This window comes from Lynx canadensis, chromosome A1 (assembly GCF_007474595.2).
Source record: "Lynx canadensis isolate LIC74 chromosome A1, mLynCan4.pri.v2, whole genome shotgun sequence".
NCBI lineage: Eukaryota > Metazoa > Chordata > Mammalia > Carnivora > Felidae > Lynx > Lynx canadensis.
Genome location: NC_044303.2, coordinates 108,585,375 through 108,599,477, shown reverse-complemented (window position 1 = coordinate 108,599,477; position 14,103 = coordinate 108,585,375). Strand labels below are relative to the sequence as shown.

The window sequence follows — 14,103 nt, the reverse complement described above, 5'->3', positions numbered from 1 at the left end:
CTTGAGCAAATCTTAACATGTAAGCTATAGTTTTGTCTTCTGTAAAATAGGGACGATAAGATTATCTTTGTTACAGTGTTTTGAGGGTAACATGAGAATAACTACCTGAAGCAGAGCATAGTGTTGAGTATTTGCTAGCCAGTGAAAACAAAGCTGTTTACTTTCTGTAGTTCTTTTTGATATTTATTAGGTCATATGTTTAGGATAGGCAAAGTATGATGTAGTGTATGAAAGTGGACGGATCAGGACTCTCGACTTGGTATGAGCCCCTGTGAACAGGACCCATAAACTTTCTGAACCTTATTTTCCTACTCTGTAAAATAAATTTTCTGTCCTGCTACCTTATGTCATTGTCGTTATATTTATAAAAACACTTTTGAGTTTTGCAAAGCACTTAACTTCGCATATCAAAATTTGGAGTGTGTTTTCCTTCCATGACCAGCTTATCTGTTACTTTTTCTGATCATTCTTTAAGTTTCTGTTTAAGGGCCAGATTAGATTGCTAAAATATAATTGTTAGAGTTTATTTTCTTTCTTTTCCTTCCTCCCTCCCTCCCTCCCTTCCTTCCTTCCTTCCTTCCTTCCTTCCTTCCTTCCTTCCTTCCTTCCTTCCTTCCTTCCTTCCTACTGTTGAGATTGAGAGACCGAGTGTGAGAGGGGAAGGAGCAGAGAGAGAGAGAGAGAGAGAGAGAGAGAGAGAGAATCCCAAGGAGCCTCCACACTGTTAGTGCAGAGTCCGAGATCTAATCCCAAGGAGCCTCTACACTGTTAGTGCAGAGCCCGAGATGTCACAGACTGTGAGATCATGACCTGAGTGGAAGTCAACCAAGACCTGAGCTGATGCTTAACCAACTGAGCCACCCAGGTGCCCCTGGGTTTATTATTGTCTATTTTATGTATTATGTAATCAGATGTCAGCATATGTATGGAAGAAGCGTGCTGAAAACTAGAGCATTTAGTAACACTAAAAGCATTTTTAATGAATTTTTGTAATGTTTATGTATTCAACAGACTTTGTGTGTATGCTTCTGCCAGTAATTTCTTTTATTTTTATTTTTAAGATAGAGAAAGAGAGCATGAAGTGGTGAGAGGGCGGCAGATAGAAAGAGAGAATCTCAGGCTTAGAGCCCAGCCCAGTGCAGGGGGTTTGATCCCATGACCCTGACCTGAGCCAAAATTAAGAGTGAGACACTCAACCGACTGACCCACCCAGGCACCCCTCTACCAGTAATTTCTTTCTTTTTTTTTTTTTTTTTTAATTTTTTTTAATGTTTATTTATTTTTGAGAGAGAGAGGGAGAGGCAGAGTGTGAGCGTGGGAGGAACAGAGAGAGAGTGAGACACAGAATCTGAAGGTGGCTCCAGGCTCTGAACTGTCTGCACAGAGTCCAATGTGAGGCTCGAACTCACGAGCTCTGAGATCATGACCCGAGCTGTAGTTGGATGCTTAACTGACTGAGCCACCCAGGTGCCCCACTTCTACCAGTAATTTCTTAACATGATTCAGTAGTGAATCAGACAAATGTGTATTTTTCCATAATAGAAAAGGAAAATTATGCAGTGTGAATTGGCAGGTTATAGAATATACATAAGAGATTTTATTTGTTGCCACTTAATATTATCCAATGGATGTTTTCGAAAATACTGCATTTGATGTCCCTATTTCTAAATTCTTGTAGTTGAGTGAAGAAGTTAGTGGTAGGTACGATCATTATCTACTGAAGTATATAATTATAACACTATTTTTAAAACAAAATTGAAGATAAAATAATTTTAAATTTTTGACTTTTTTTTAAATATGTTAGATTAATGTCTGCAAGAGCACGCTATGAGAGATACAGTGGCAATCAAATTCTTTTTTGGTAAGTATTTTCTTAACTAACTTAAACTAATAGCTTTAATGTTTAAATTTTGACTTTTAGCATTGAAATTCATTTGATTTGGAAGGAATTTATTTATAGCAGATTGTAATATATTCATACACTGAAATAGAAGGTGCATGAAATATTTACAGTGCAGTGAAGTTTAATAAATACATATAATATTATGTATTAATAACTAATATGCAACTGAACATAGAGAACATATCTGCTCTCCCGAGGCTCTAGTCAGCTCTCTTAGAAAGGTAATCCATTTCTGACTTGTAGCACCATAAATTAGTTTTACCTCTTTTTGAAGTCCACTTAGATAAAAATATTTGGGTCAGGCTTTTTTTACTTGACACATGTCTAAGATTTTTCCATGTTTTTACTTTAGTCTTTTTGCACTGCTTTGCACCCTGTGTGAAAATAACACAATTCGTTTATCCTGTCCACTGTTGATAGATATTAGGGTTGTTTCCAGTTTTTTCCTTTTGTAGATAGTAAGGTTTGTATGAGCATTTTGTTCATGTCTTTTTGTGCTTTTATATACTCATTCCTGAACATTTGAGGGCATATTCTTAGGAATAGAATTATAGGAAATGTGTGATCAGATTTAGAATCTGACATTAGAATCTGACTCACATACTTCATTTTATTATCTCATTATGATTTTATTTTACATTTCCATGCTTATTAATAATGAATGATTTTCATGTTTTTGTAGGCTATTTTGATAGCCCTTTTATGAAACCTGATTTGAATTTTTAACCATTTTTTAATTGGGTTTTCTGTAGTTTTTCTGTCAATTAGTAGAAATTGTTTATAAATTCCATATCCTTGTCCCTTGTTGGGATACTTCTATTTCTTGGATTTTCTCCTACTCTGTGGCTTGCCTTTTCACTTTGCTAAAGGCATCTTTTGAAGAGTAGAAATTTCTGACTAATTTTTCTAATTCTGGCTAGTTTTTCTCTTGTGATTAATGCTTTTCATGTCCTATTTAAAAAAGTCTTTCCCATTCTCAAGATGATGAAACTATTTGTACCTGTTTTCCTTCTAAAAATTTTGGCAGTGGTGAGTTCTTTTATTATATAGATTCACCAGCTATTTTGAGATAGTATTGACTTTAATGTTTCATTACCAGCACATTACATTTACCATTTTTAAAGCATTAAACTGGATTCATAGGAATTTTAATAGCTATTTTCATCCATTTATTATTAAATGTTTTTCTGCTACGCTTTATGCTTACCTTGGTGTAGAATGGTGCGAAGACACAGTGTTTTTATTGAGCTTATTGTTTAGTCAAGTAGAGAAAATTAATTAAAAGTTACACATATTTAAGTGCTATCAAAAAAAGAAAAGTATAGATAAATAGATCAGTGGAAGAGAATTGAGAGGCCAGAAGTAAACCCTTGTAATTATGAACAGTTTGTTTTTAATGGCCTCCAGGTAAGATCTTTGCATATTGTGGCTATAATATGAGGATTAAAAAGGAACCAACCACCAATGTACAATTTATGATGAAGATGTTAAAGCATTTCAAGGAGGTCAGCATAGTTTTTTCAGGAAATAATGCTGTGTTGAGTATTTATTTGCAAAAAGTTAATTTAGACCCTTACCTTACACTATACAAAATTAACACAAAAAATTAATGAGATGTCACTCGTACAGAGCTATTTGAATAGCTACATTAAAAAACGTAGACAGTACCAAGTGTTGGCACTGATATAGTAACACCTGAAATCCTCATATGTTAGTGGTATGGATGTTAAATGGTATAGCCATTGCAGAAAATAGTTTGACAGTTTCCCAGAAAGTCATATAGTTTAACCACTTGTCCCAGTAATTCTACTTTTACTTATTTATGCTAGAGAAATAAAAACACGTGCATACAAAGACTGTACACAGATGTTCTTAGTAGTACTATTTGTATTTCCAGCTTAAAACTGGAAACAATCAAAATGTATCATGAATGGATAAATAAAATGTCATGTATCTGTATAATGGAATACTATTTGGCAGTAAAAAAGGAATAAAGGCAACATGGATTTATAATGAAGCATGGATAAACCTCAAAAACATGCTAAGTGGAAGAAGCAAGACAGAACCTCCACATATTATATGATTCCATTTATATGAACTGTCCAGGAAAGGCATATCTATGCAGAGAGCATACTATTGGTTAGGAAACAGAAGTGTTCTAAAACCGGATTGCGGTGATCTTTGCACATTTGTTTTAGTTTTCTTGCAAATTGAGTCATGCACTTCAAATGGGCGAATTTATGGTATTTAAATTTTGCCTTAGTAGAACTTTTATTTTTTAAGTTTATTTATTTTGAGAGAGAGAGAGACAGAGACTGAGTTGGGGAGGGGCAGAGAGAGGGGGAGGTAGAATCCAAAGCAGCCTCTGTGCTATCAGCCCAGAGGCCGACTCTGGGCCTGAGCTCACAAACCGTGAGGTCTTGACCTGAGGCCAAGATCAAAAGTCACATGCCACCCAGGCACCACAGCACTATTTAAAAAATATGAAGAGTTATACAACTCTGTATCTGGTTAATAATAAGATAACTTGCAAAGAATGTGGAAGTTAACTGAAGAATTTAAATTCAGAGGTTGGTAAAGGCAGAGAAAAGAGTGTGTAGTTGATCTTAAGCAACCTGGTAGAAAAAGTGAAAGTAAATCAGTGTGTGCAAGCACCTTGATGAAAGAAGAGGAAACAGTAAGAGAAGATTCTGGAGAATCAGGTGGAGGCCATCTGAAGCGTATTTTGGTCTTTATCTTAGGAGCATCTGAAGCCTTTGAAGATAGAAGATCTGACAACATTAAGTATGCCTTCCTTCCTTGGACTGGTTCATTCTTTGATTCCTTTGTTTGCCCAGAGGAAGGAGATAGAATGGCTGACACTAAAGTATTTTACTTTGCTTGGGTTTACTTGTCCAAATGCATTACCACACCATGCTCTGAGTGTGAAATTTTTTGTAAGGTCTAAACAGTTTCTTATTCATGGGTTGGCATGGTTCTCTTTGTGGTAGGAGTGAAATTCAGGATTTTCTGCATTTATAATAGAATTAATTGATAACTTTGTGACCATTTCCGCTAAGTGAGATAAAAATTGGAGGCTTGTGGTGGCATCCAGTTATAACTTAGTTCTGTCTTAATTTTGGGCAGATTGTTTTTTGATCTTATTCTTTCTTGACTTTGTAAGTCCTCTTTCACAAGAGTAAGGAAGTAGAATTTTAAGCAAGGAACCTTAACTAGGAAATTTGCAGCCATCTTCATTTTCCCTCAATGAAGATTTGAAGAAATTAAAAAGAATTTTGAAGTGTCTCCTGGAAAGTTGACAAGAATTTTCCCTTCTCATGGTGAGCATTAGGATTGACATAGAAAGCTTACCCTGAGTGCTGTGTGGAATGTTTTGGAAGCCTAGGTTTCTGGATGGAGAAGAGCAGTGTTCACTGAGGACAGAGAATACTACAAAAAATAGAAGCTTGAAGGAAATAATAGGTAGATTTTGTTGAGTTGGAGTTCTCTGTTAGACATTCAAGTTTACATGTCAAGTAGATAGCTAGATAAATAGTTCTCCATGTCAGAGGAATGATTTGTTTTACAGATACTAAAATTTCCTCCAGATTGGAATTAATTAAAACCTTAGGTATGGTAAATAAAGATATTTGAGAGGACAGAAAGATAAGTTTATACACTAAGATCTAACAAGATGCTGGGTTTCCATTAGAGATTTAACTAAAATGTTGAGAGACTTGAGTCATCTGGTATTCTTTTATCCCTGAAACACATATAAAAGGTATTTTGTTTGTGTATGTCAGAATAAAATTTAAAAGAAATAAATAGATTATGGTTCACTTTTTAGTTGAGTGAAGATACAATATTGATGAAGTGGTTAATTCCAAATATTGTCTTTAATATACATAAGTTATTAGTATAGGATTTTATGATATGCATGTGTAGTACAGAATTTTAAGTTTTCATATTCATCAAATGTTATCCACTGCACAAAATTGGAAAATGTGATGCTAATGATCAAATTAATAAGATTGAGCTAGTAAACATATTCTTCTGAAGTCTGTATCTTAAGATAGTGATTACACTTTTTCCCACGTGAACATAGTCTTATAAGTTGGTACATTTTTTAGCAACAGGCACTATGTCCCAAAATTCCATTAATTTTTAATGATTTGTGATATTAGAATATATTTCATGTTAGGTATTTTGTATTGAATCCATGTAACAGGTGAAATGTGTATGTTTACTTACTCATTAACTTACTTACTTGAACAGTTCAGAAACTGTTGCCCGATGTTGGTATATCCTGCTTTCTGGATCTGTGCTTATGAAAGACTCCATGGTCTTGCCTCCTTGCAGGTATGTTTACATTTGCTGCTTAGAATATATGGCAGGCAACGTTAACATTACAACTTTTTATCTCTCATGTTAAACTGTTTTATGTAGGATGTGTAATTTTTCTAAGTAGGTGATGTATCTTATAAATGTGTTTACTTGCTGGTTCTGTAGGAAATAGTAGCAAGCAACCTGTATTTCTTATTTCTGAGGGTGTACTCTTTATGTCTTGACATTGTATCTTCACTTTGATTTGATCTTTAGTTTTATATGGAATTTGTTTGATTTATCTGATGGGTTTGGATTTGTTGCTAATATTAATGGTTACAGGGAGGGTGATACATGTTTATAGCTAAGAAAATGGTTTTTAGAGTCAGGCAAACTAGGTTAGAGTCCTGATTTATCATTTACTATTTATATGATTTTGTACATATTTTAGTTTCCTTGTCTGTAAAGTGAGTATAATAATAGCACCTACTTTAAGTGTCTCTTTGAGGTTTTTAGCAAGCTCTGCTACTCAAAGTTCTGAACAGAAGTCTGTAAACATTGACCTCCAGAGCCAGACTGCTTGAGTTCATGTCTGTGTTCTACTATTTCTTGGGCAAATTATGTAATCACTCCCCATTTGTAAAATGGGGACAATACTAGAACCTATTTCGTAGGTTACTTTTGAGGAATAAATGACTTAATATATATAAAGCTCTTAGGCTAGTGCCTGGCTTTTATAAATCATTGTTAATTATCATCATCATAATAGGTAAAAGAAGAGAAAGGTGGTTGGAAAAATGGTCACATGGGGTGTTCTTCTAGAATTTGTTCTGTTCTTAAGATTTGGGGGCTTCATATTAAAATTTGGTGACATTAGGGCACCTGGGTGGCTCCTGTGTCGAGCACCAGGTCGGGCTCTGCTCTGAGTGTGGAGCCTGCTTGAGATTCTCTACCTCTCTCTCCTGCTCATGCGCTCTCTCTTAAAATAATTGGTGACATAAAAATGTAATTTTTTAGTGACTTTTTTCCAATAATGTTTAGAAGAGATTTTTAGACTTTTGAGGTAAGACTTTTAATTGTAGCTGTTAGTTACAAAACTGTTAAATTTAAATATCAAGGTATAGTCTATTTGATAGATGCTATGGATCATTTGATTTTTTTTTTTTTTAACATTTATTTATTTTTGAGACAGAGACAGAGCATGAGTGGGGGAGGGGCACAGAGATTGGGAGGGAGACACAGAATCTGAAACAGTCTCCAGGCTCTGAGTTGTCAGCACAAAGCCTGACGCGGGCTCAAACTCACAGAGTGCGAGATCATGACCTGAGCTGAAGTCGGATGCTTAACCAACTGAGCCACCTAGGCACCCCAGTGATTTTTGATGCCACTTTTAAATTCCTGTCTTGGAGTCCTGAAACTTTACATGGTTGCCTTTTGATTTAATGAAGTCTGTGCTTCTTGAACCAGTAGAACCAATAGAATAAAACAAAGCATCTGCTATTTTAACAAATAAAATGCAGAGTCGTTCTTGGTTATTTAAGCCTTTTGGCTATTGTTTCTTTTTCCCTGTGTTTCTGATGAGATTCACATTAATGAATTTGTAATGAAACAGGATAAGCTGGAATGATAGAGATTACAGTTAAGTTTTTGGAATATTAGTATTGTTCTTTTAAATATTTCCTCCCTTTTGTCTGCTGTGATGAATGGTCAAGAATTTGTTAAGACTTTCTGTAGCCATTAATCAGCCACAATAACTCACCGTTATTTATATCAAGACAAGGAAGTATGGGGTGCTTAGGTGGCTCTGTTGGTTAAGCAGTTAATCATTCAACTTTTGATATTGGCTCAGGTCATGATCTCGTTTTGTGAGATCAATCCCCACATCAGTATTCTTTCTCTACTTCTCTTTCTCTGCCTCTTCCCTGAGCAAACGTGTACTCTTTCCTTCTCAAAAAAAAAAAAATAAATAAACATTAAAAAAAGACAACAAAGCTTATTTTTTTAATAATAGAAATGGGGATGCCTGGGTGGCTCAGTCAGTTAAGTGTCCAACTCTTGGTTTAGGCTCAGGTCATGATCTCAAGTTTCATGAGTTTGAGTTCTGCACTGGCAGCATGGAGCCTGCTTGGGATTCTCTCTCTCTCCCTCTCTCTCTCTGCCCCTTCCCTGCTCTTGCGCTGTCTCTCTCTCTCTCAAAAATAAACACTAAAAAAAAAATAAGTGACACAAATGTGTGACATTTAAACAACAAACTCATGGTTCATTAATCTAACCATCATGAACTTCACAATAAACATTATAGAAGTTTCTTTAATCATTTAAAGGACAGTTCTGGGGACCCCTGGCTTGCTCATTTAATAGAGCATGCAGCTCTTGATCTCAGGGTCATGAGTTCGAGCCCCATATTAGGTGTAGAAATTACTTAGAAAAATAAAATTAAAAAAAATAAACATTTCTGGGTAGGGGATGCACATTTTTCATTTGACACATTTTTTTTTTTTTAGGTTTTTTTTTTTTTAAAGCTTTATTTATTTTGAGAGGTGGGGGAGGAGAGGGTCCCAAGCAGGCTCCACACTGTCAGTGCAGAGCCCATTGCAGGGTTTGAACCCATGAACTGTGAAATCATGACCTGAGCCTAAATGAAGAGTTGGATGCTTAACTTACTGAGCCACTCAGATGCCCCTGACACATATTTGTAATAGGTCATTGTAGGGTGGTTGTTAGACTTAATAATCAGTGCAGATAAATTTAGAACATGCTTAGCATATATGAAGTATTAAGTGATTTTTGGCTTCTCAATATTATTATAGCATAGTAACTTTGGGATATAGTTATTATGATACCAACAGAATATGAACACTGCTTAGTATACGAAGAATGGTAGTAGTATTTTAATTCATAAAAGTATAGCTTATTCTATTAAAAATATTTGATATTCCCTGCATTAGTCAGGAGACAGAAACCACACAGTAATTCGAACATGGACAGTTTAATTTAAGAGATTAGGCACTAAGAAGGGTAAAGGAGCTAAGGGAGAGTACCCAAGTAAAGAACAAATTTGGCAGGGGGGCCCTCTCCCCATGATTTCAGATTTTGTTGGAAGTATGTTGTAGCCCCAGTAGGTAATGGAGAACTTCACTGGGTTGCCTGTGCCAGACCTCGTCCTCACTCATAGGGTCAGGGCTGGCAGGAAGGGAACTGCTGACCAGGACTGACCAGAGAACTTCCCCTCCCCCTGCTAGGGTGTGGTTGGGCCCTGAGGCTGGGGACAGGACCTCCTTTGCCTTGACACACGCACACACTGGTGCACTTCTCCCTTCCCTTCCCCTTGAGAAAGACAGTTTTTCTGTTGCATTGTTCTTCTGCTAGCACCCTCTACTGACAAAGCTTTAGCATTTTCAGCTGGCAGAAGGATAGCATTAACTGAATCTAGATCCTTTATTGGAAAGTAGATTTGAAACAGCATGAATGTATTTCCAATTGAAAGGCAGTGGATAACTGGCACAGTCCACTCTGAGTTCCTTAGCTTCTACATGGGTGCTTCTAAACAAATTTGAACTCCCATCCAACAACAAAACAACTCTGTTGTCACCTTAAAAGATACAGCTGTCTTTTGTACCAGTGAAGAATTTCTTACCTTGTCCCTAAAATAAGGAATTGCACAGTCCTAACAATCATTACTGGTTATATTAATTATATAGTGCATCACAGTGCTTTTGAAAATTCTGTTAACCAAAGACTAAAGTTCGCTTCCACCAAACTATACTTAAAATAAATAAGGGAAACAGAGGGAAGAAGAAAATGGTTAACATTTACATAAATACAGACATAAATGCAATAAACAAAGGAAAAAAATACCCTATATTTCTTATTTCTGTGATTGGTCACATGGCTGTAATTGGTACCTCTGGCTTCCTTCTTTAGCTACCCATTCAGTACTTCTGCCCTAAGCCAGACGTTCATCCGTTCTGCATCCTTTACCTGATGATGTTAACAAAATCTTCATTTCTGACGGGTCCTTAAATGTCCTGCTCTGTTGTGTTGGTGGTGGTAGTTTTCCATAAACTTTGAATAGTGGACATGGCAGTACAAGGAGCCTAAGGGAATCCCCCCATTTTGTGCAGCAACTCAGTTTGTGCTTGTGATTGTGATCAATTACTCAGGCCTTTAGAGTAACCCCTTCCCCTGCCTGTTGGTTCATTGGCCAGATGAAAGTATCTAATTCAGTGGAACCATTGTGTTTCCTCATAGAAGCAATCTTCTTTTGGGCACTAGGACTCAAAACCAGAACAAAGTTTTTTGGATGGGCAGCAAAAATTCTGAATGAGTTACTAGGTATAGTAGTGAGAAGAGCCGCTCTTACTTCCATGCCTTGAATATCAGATCTGTGTATTCTGGTTATTGGGGGAGACAGAAACCCTTGCTGTACATAGGCTGTTGCAAAATGAGTGCCTTGATCAAAAATAGTGTTGTCTAGAGTGCCAGGATGGTAGAGCAGGCATTTTGTGAGCCCATGGATAGTGGTGCTGGCAGAAGCATTATGGATGTGGAAGGTAGATCATTTCCAGAATATGTGTTTATTCCAATGAGGACAAATACCTGCCTCTTCCATGACAGGAAAAGTTCACTGTAAATAATCTGGCCCTAGGTGGCTGGCTGGTCCCCATAAGGAGACTTTCTGTTAATCTCTCATGTTGGCAGATTAGGTTCCTAGCAGTAGCATTAGCAGTTAAGCCCTGCATATTCTCCATCTCTGCCACCATGGCCACTTTATTCATGGGCCCATTGAACAAGCACTGGTGTAGCTGAGGGAAGAGTTTGGTTGACTTCCACAGAGCGTGGCATTTTAGTCACCTCATTATTAAAGCCTCCTTCACGGTGGATGCCTTTCAGGCATTCATATGAGATACAGATATATTGAAAGTCTATGCCCATTCTGAAAGAAGTCCTTCTACATACCACTTCCCAGACTTTTTGTTAACAATCTTCCTTTCAATCCTGTTTGTTCCTGGTCCCTAACCTTTCAGCCCTACCATTAGTAACTTCCCTTGAATCTCTTTTGATCAATAAAATTCCGGCCATCTCTAAATCCAGAAAAAAGGACAACTAAATGTATTGCTTGTAATTCTATTCCCTGGGTCAATTTTCCTTTACCATCTTCCTTGGGGGTTATGTCTGAGTGACCTCTTGGCTGTCCACTTTTGGGTGCAGACCCATTGATAAAACAGGCTCACAGTTTTTCTTCTTCTGTCAGCTGGTCATAAGGAATTCCCTAGGTAGCCATAAGCATAGATTGAGGTAGAGGAGGCACTGCAACAGGAGTTGATGTTGGAGTCTGATCTACCTACCAGCTCTTGGGTAAATTCAGTTTCTTATTTTCCATAATAGATGGCTACTGCCCTGCCTGGCACTTGTGGCTAACTATGCAGTTCATTATAGGAAGTTCAGGCAGCATCGTCATCTGATGTCCCGTGGTTAGTCATTCAGCGTCTGCTAAGGCCCAGTAGCAAGCCAGAGCTTGTTTCTCAAAAGGATAATAGTTATTTGCAGAGGAGATCATAAGTGTTTCAGAAATTGTAGACATCTGCACTATCATTCTCATATTAGTGCTTGGGAGAGTTTCTGTAGAGCATCTGTGTTTGCCATGGACCCTATACGTACCATTAGATGTGCAGGTTCATAAGACTGCAATGGTTCAGTGGCTTATCCTCCATTTTGAATTTGCGTACAGCCTTGTGGGTGACGCTGAAAATGGGTCAAAGTAGCACACTCAGTATATGTTACCTCTAGAATCAAAAAACCAACCAAACATTGTGCCTTTTCTCTCTCTCTCTCTCTCTCTCTTTTTTTTTTTTTTTTGTTTGGTTGATGGCATGAGATACAGCAAGTTGTGTTTCACCTTGGAGGGGAAATTTTGTGTCCAAATTATGGAATTCTCGGAAACTTCACTGAGGGCAGGACATTCGAAATTTTATATGTATTTTAAATCAATATTTTTTTACAATTTACTATGAACTCAGTATATAAGTAAAAAATCAAGTCTGAAATGTAAATGTCTTCTGAAATGAATTTAGTCTCTTTCTGGAATTGAGTTCACTTTATAGTTGCTACAGTAAAATCTGTAAGCTCAAGAAAGCCAGGACTGGGGCAATTGAGTGGCTTAGTCGGTTGGGTGTCCCACTTCGGCTCAGGTCATGATCTCATGGTTCATAGGTTCAAGCCCCCCATCAGGCTCAGAGCCTGGAGCCTGCTTCAGCTTCTGTGTCTCCCTCTCTCTCTGCCCCTCCCCCACTCATGTGCATGCATGGGTGCACGCTGTCTCTCCCTCTCTCAAATATAAATAAACATTAAAAAATTTTTAAATAAAAAGCAAGGACTTTATTATGTGTGATTTTTAAATAAAATTTAATGCGTGTATTTATTCATTCAAACGTTAATTTATGGTGCAAATAAGTATTGTCATCTCTCTATAAGACTCTACCCTTAAGACAAAATACTGATTTACTTTGGTTTGGGATGACTCTTTTGTTTGAAAAGGGTCTGTTTGGCCTGTAAAGAAAACTTTCTTGGGGAAACAGTTGTGGCAATGGATTCTACAGATCAGCAGGATTAGTTAGGCTTAGAAGAAGGGAACCAACATTGAAGTCAGAGAATATCTCCAGTAGTAGGGCATTAATTCATATAGCAAACACTTAGTGCCTACATGTGTCAGGCACACTGCTAGTCTTGGGTTGGTAAAGTTATCACCTGTAAATAGCATTGTAAATAGTAGTGTTCTTTTTTTAAAGACACACTTTTAAGATAGTTTTTTGAAGTAAATTTGTACCATTCAAAAGTGAAAACAGTAGAACAAGAGGTATTTTAAATATTATTATTCCCACTTTTAGTGTCCTCCACACCATTTAACCCATTTACATAGGTAACTAACTACATTTATTAAAATCTTCGTGGGTTTTTTTTTTTTTTTAAATACATATGTAAGAAATTCTTTTTTTTTTTTTTTTTTTTTTTTTTTTTTACCTAATAGGAACCTAATGTGCATATCAGGGAGTTACTGTAATTTCTTGAACATTTGCCTATTTACTACCCAGAACAAGAATTTGAACATTGTCAGCACCCTAGAAGCAGCCTGCAGTCTTTCCTCAAATCAACTTTCCTACTCCCCCCACCACCCAAAGTTACTATTTTTTGAGGTTTTAATTAGTCTTAGGTATCTGTAGAGTTTTAGCCTGACGATACATATACCTAAACACCGTAGTTTGGTTTTTGTTTACTTTTGAACTTGGTGTTAATGTAATCATACAATATTTTTTTGTGTATGGCTTCTTTGAGCCAGTGTTGTTTATGAGATGCATCTATGTAGTTAGAGTTAATTCATTTTTCTTAATTAGCATTACATTTTATAGTTGAGCTGTTACTAGGAAAGCAGCTGTGAACATTCTTGTACATTAGATGCACATGGGCATGAATTTATGTAGGGTACACCTCACAGAGAATTGATGGCTCACAGGATGTGCCTATGTTCATATGAACAACATATACATACTGTTGATTACAAGTTATATTCCAAAGCGAATGTACTAATTTACACACTCTCACCAGCATTGTGTGAGAATTTCTGTTGTTCCACATCCTCACCAACATTTGGTATTGTCGAGCTTTTTATTTTTTATCCTGATACATTTCAGTTACTCTGTTGAATTTATATACTTCATTATAGTTTTGATTTGCATGTTACTGATTGCTAATGAGTACATTTTTATTTGAATAATCTTTTTGTTTTTCAAGCGCATCTTCAAATCCATTGCCCATTTTTGTAATGCATTGTCTTTTTGTTCCTGAGATGTAGAAGTTCTCTGTATACCCTGAATAAGCATCTTTGCTTGGTTATTTTTGTT

The 14,103-nt window shown here is 36.6% G+C and overlaps 1 protein-coding gene across 5 annotated transcripts in view; it reads left to right on the top strand.

Annotated features, from left to right (window-relative positions):
* Positions 1 to 14,103, top strand: part of RAPGEF6 (Rap guanine nucleotide exchange factor 6) — a 191,207-nt gene that overhangs the window by 19,728 nt on the left and 157,376 nt on the right. For 4 of the 5 annotated variants that reach the window (XM_030317510.2, XM_030317528.2, XM_030317504.2 and 1 more), the window contains exons 3-4: positions 1,805 to 1,861; positions 6,158 to 6,241. In XM_030317510.2, coding sequence (XP_030173370.1) covers positions 1,805 to 1,861; positions 6,158 to 6,241 — 141 coding nt within the window. The remainder of the gene's footprint in view (positions 1 to 1,804; positions 1,862 to 6,157; positions 6,242 to 14,103) is intronic. The other variant, XM_030317520.1, reaches the window with a different exon arrangement.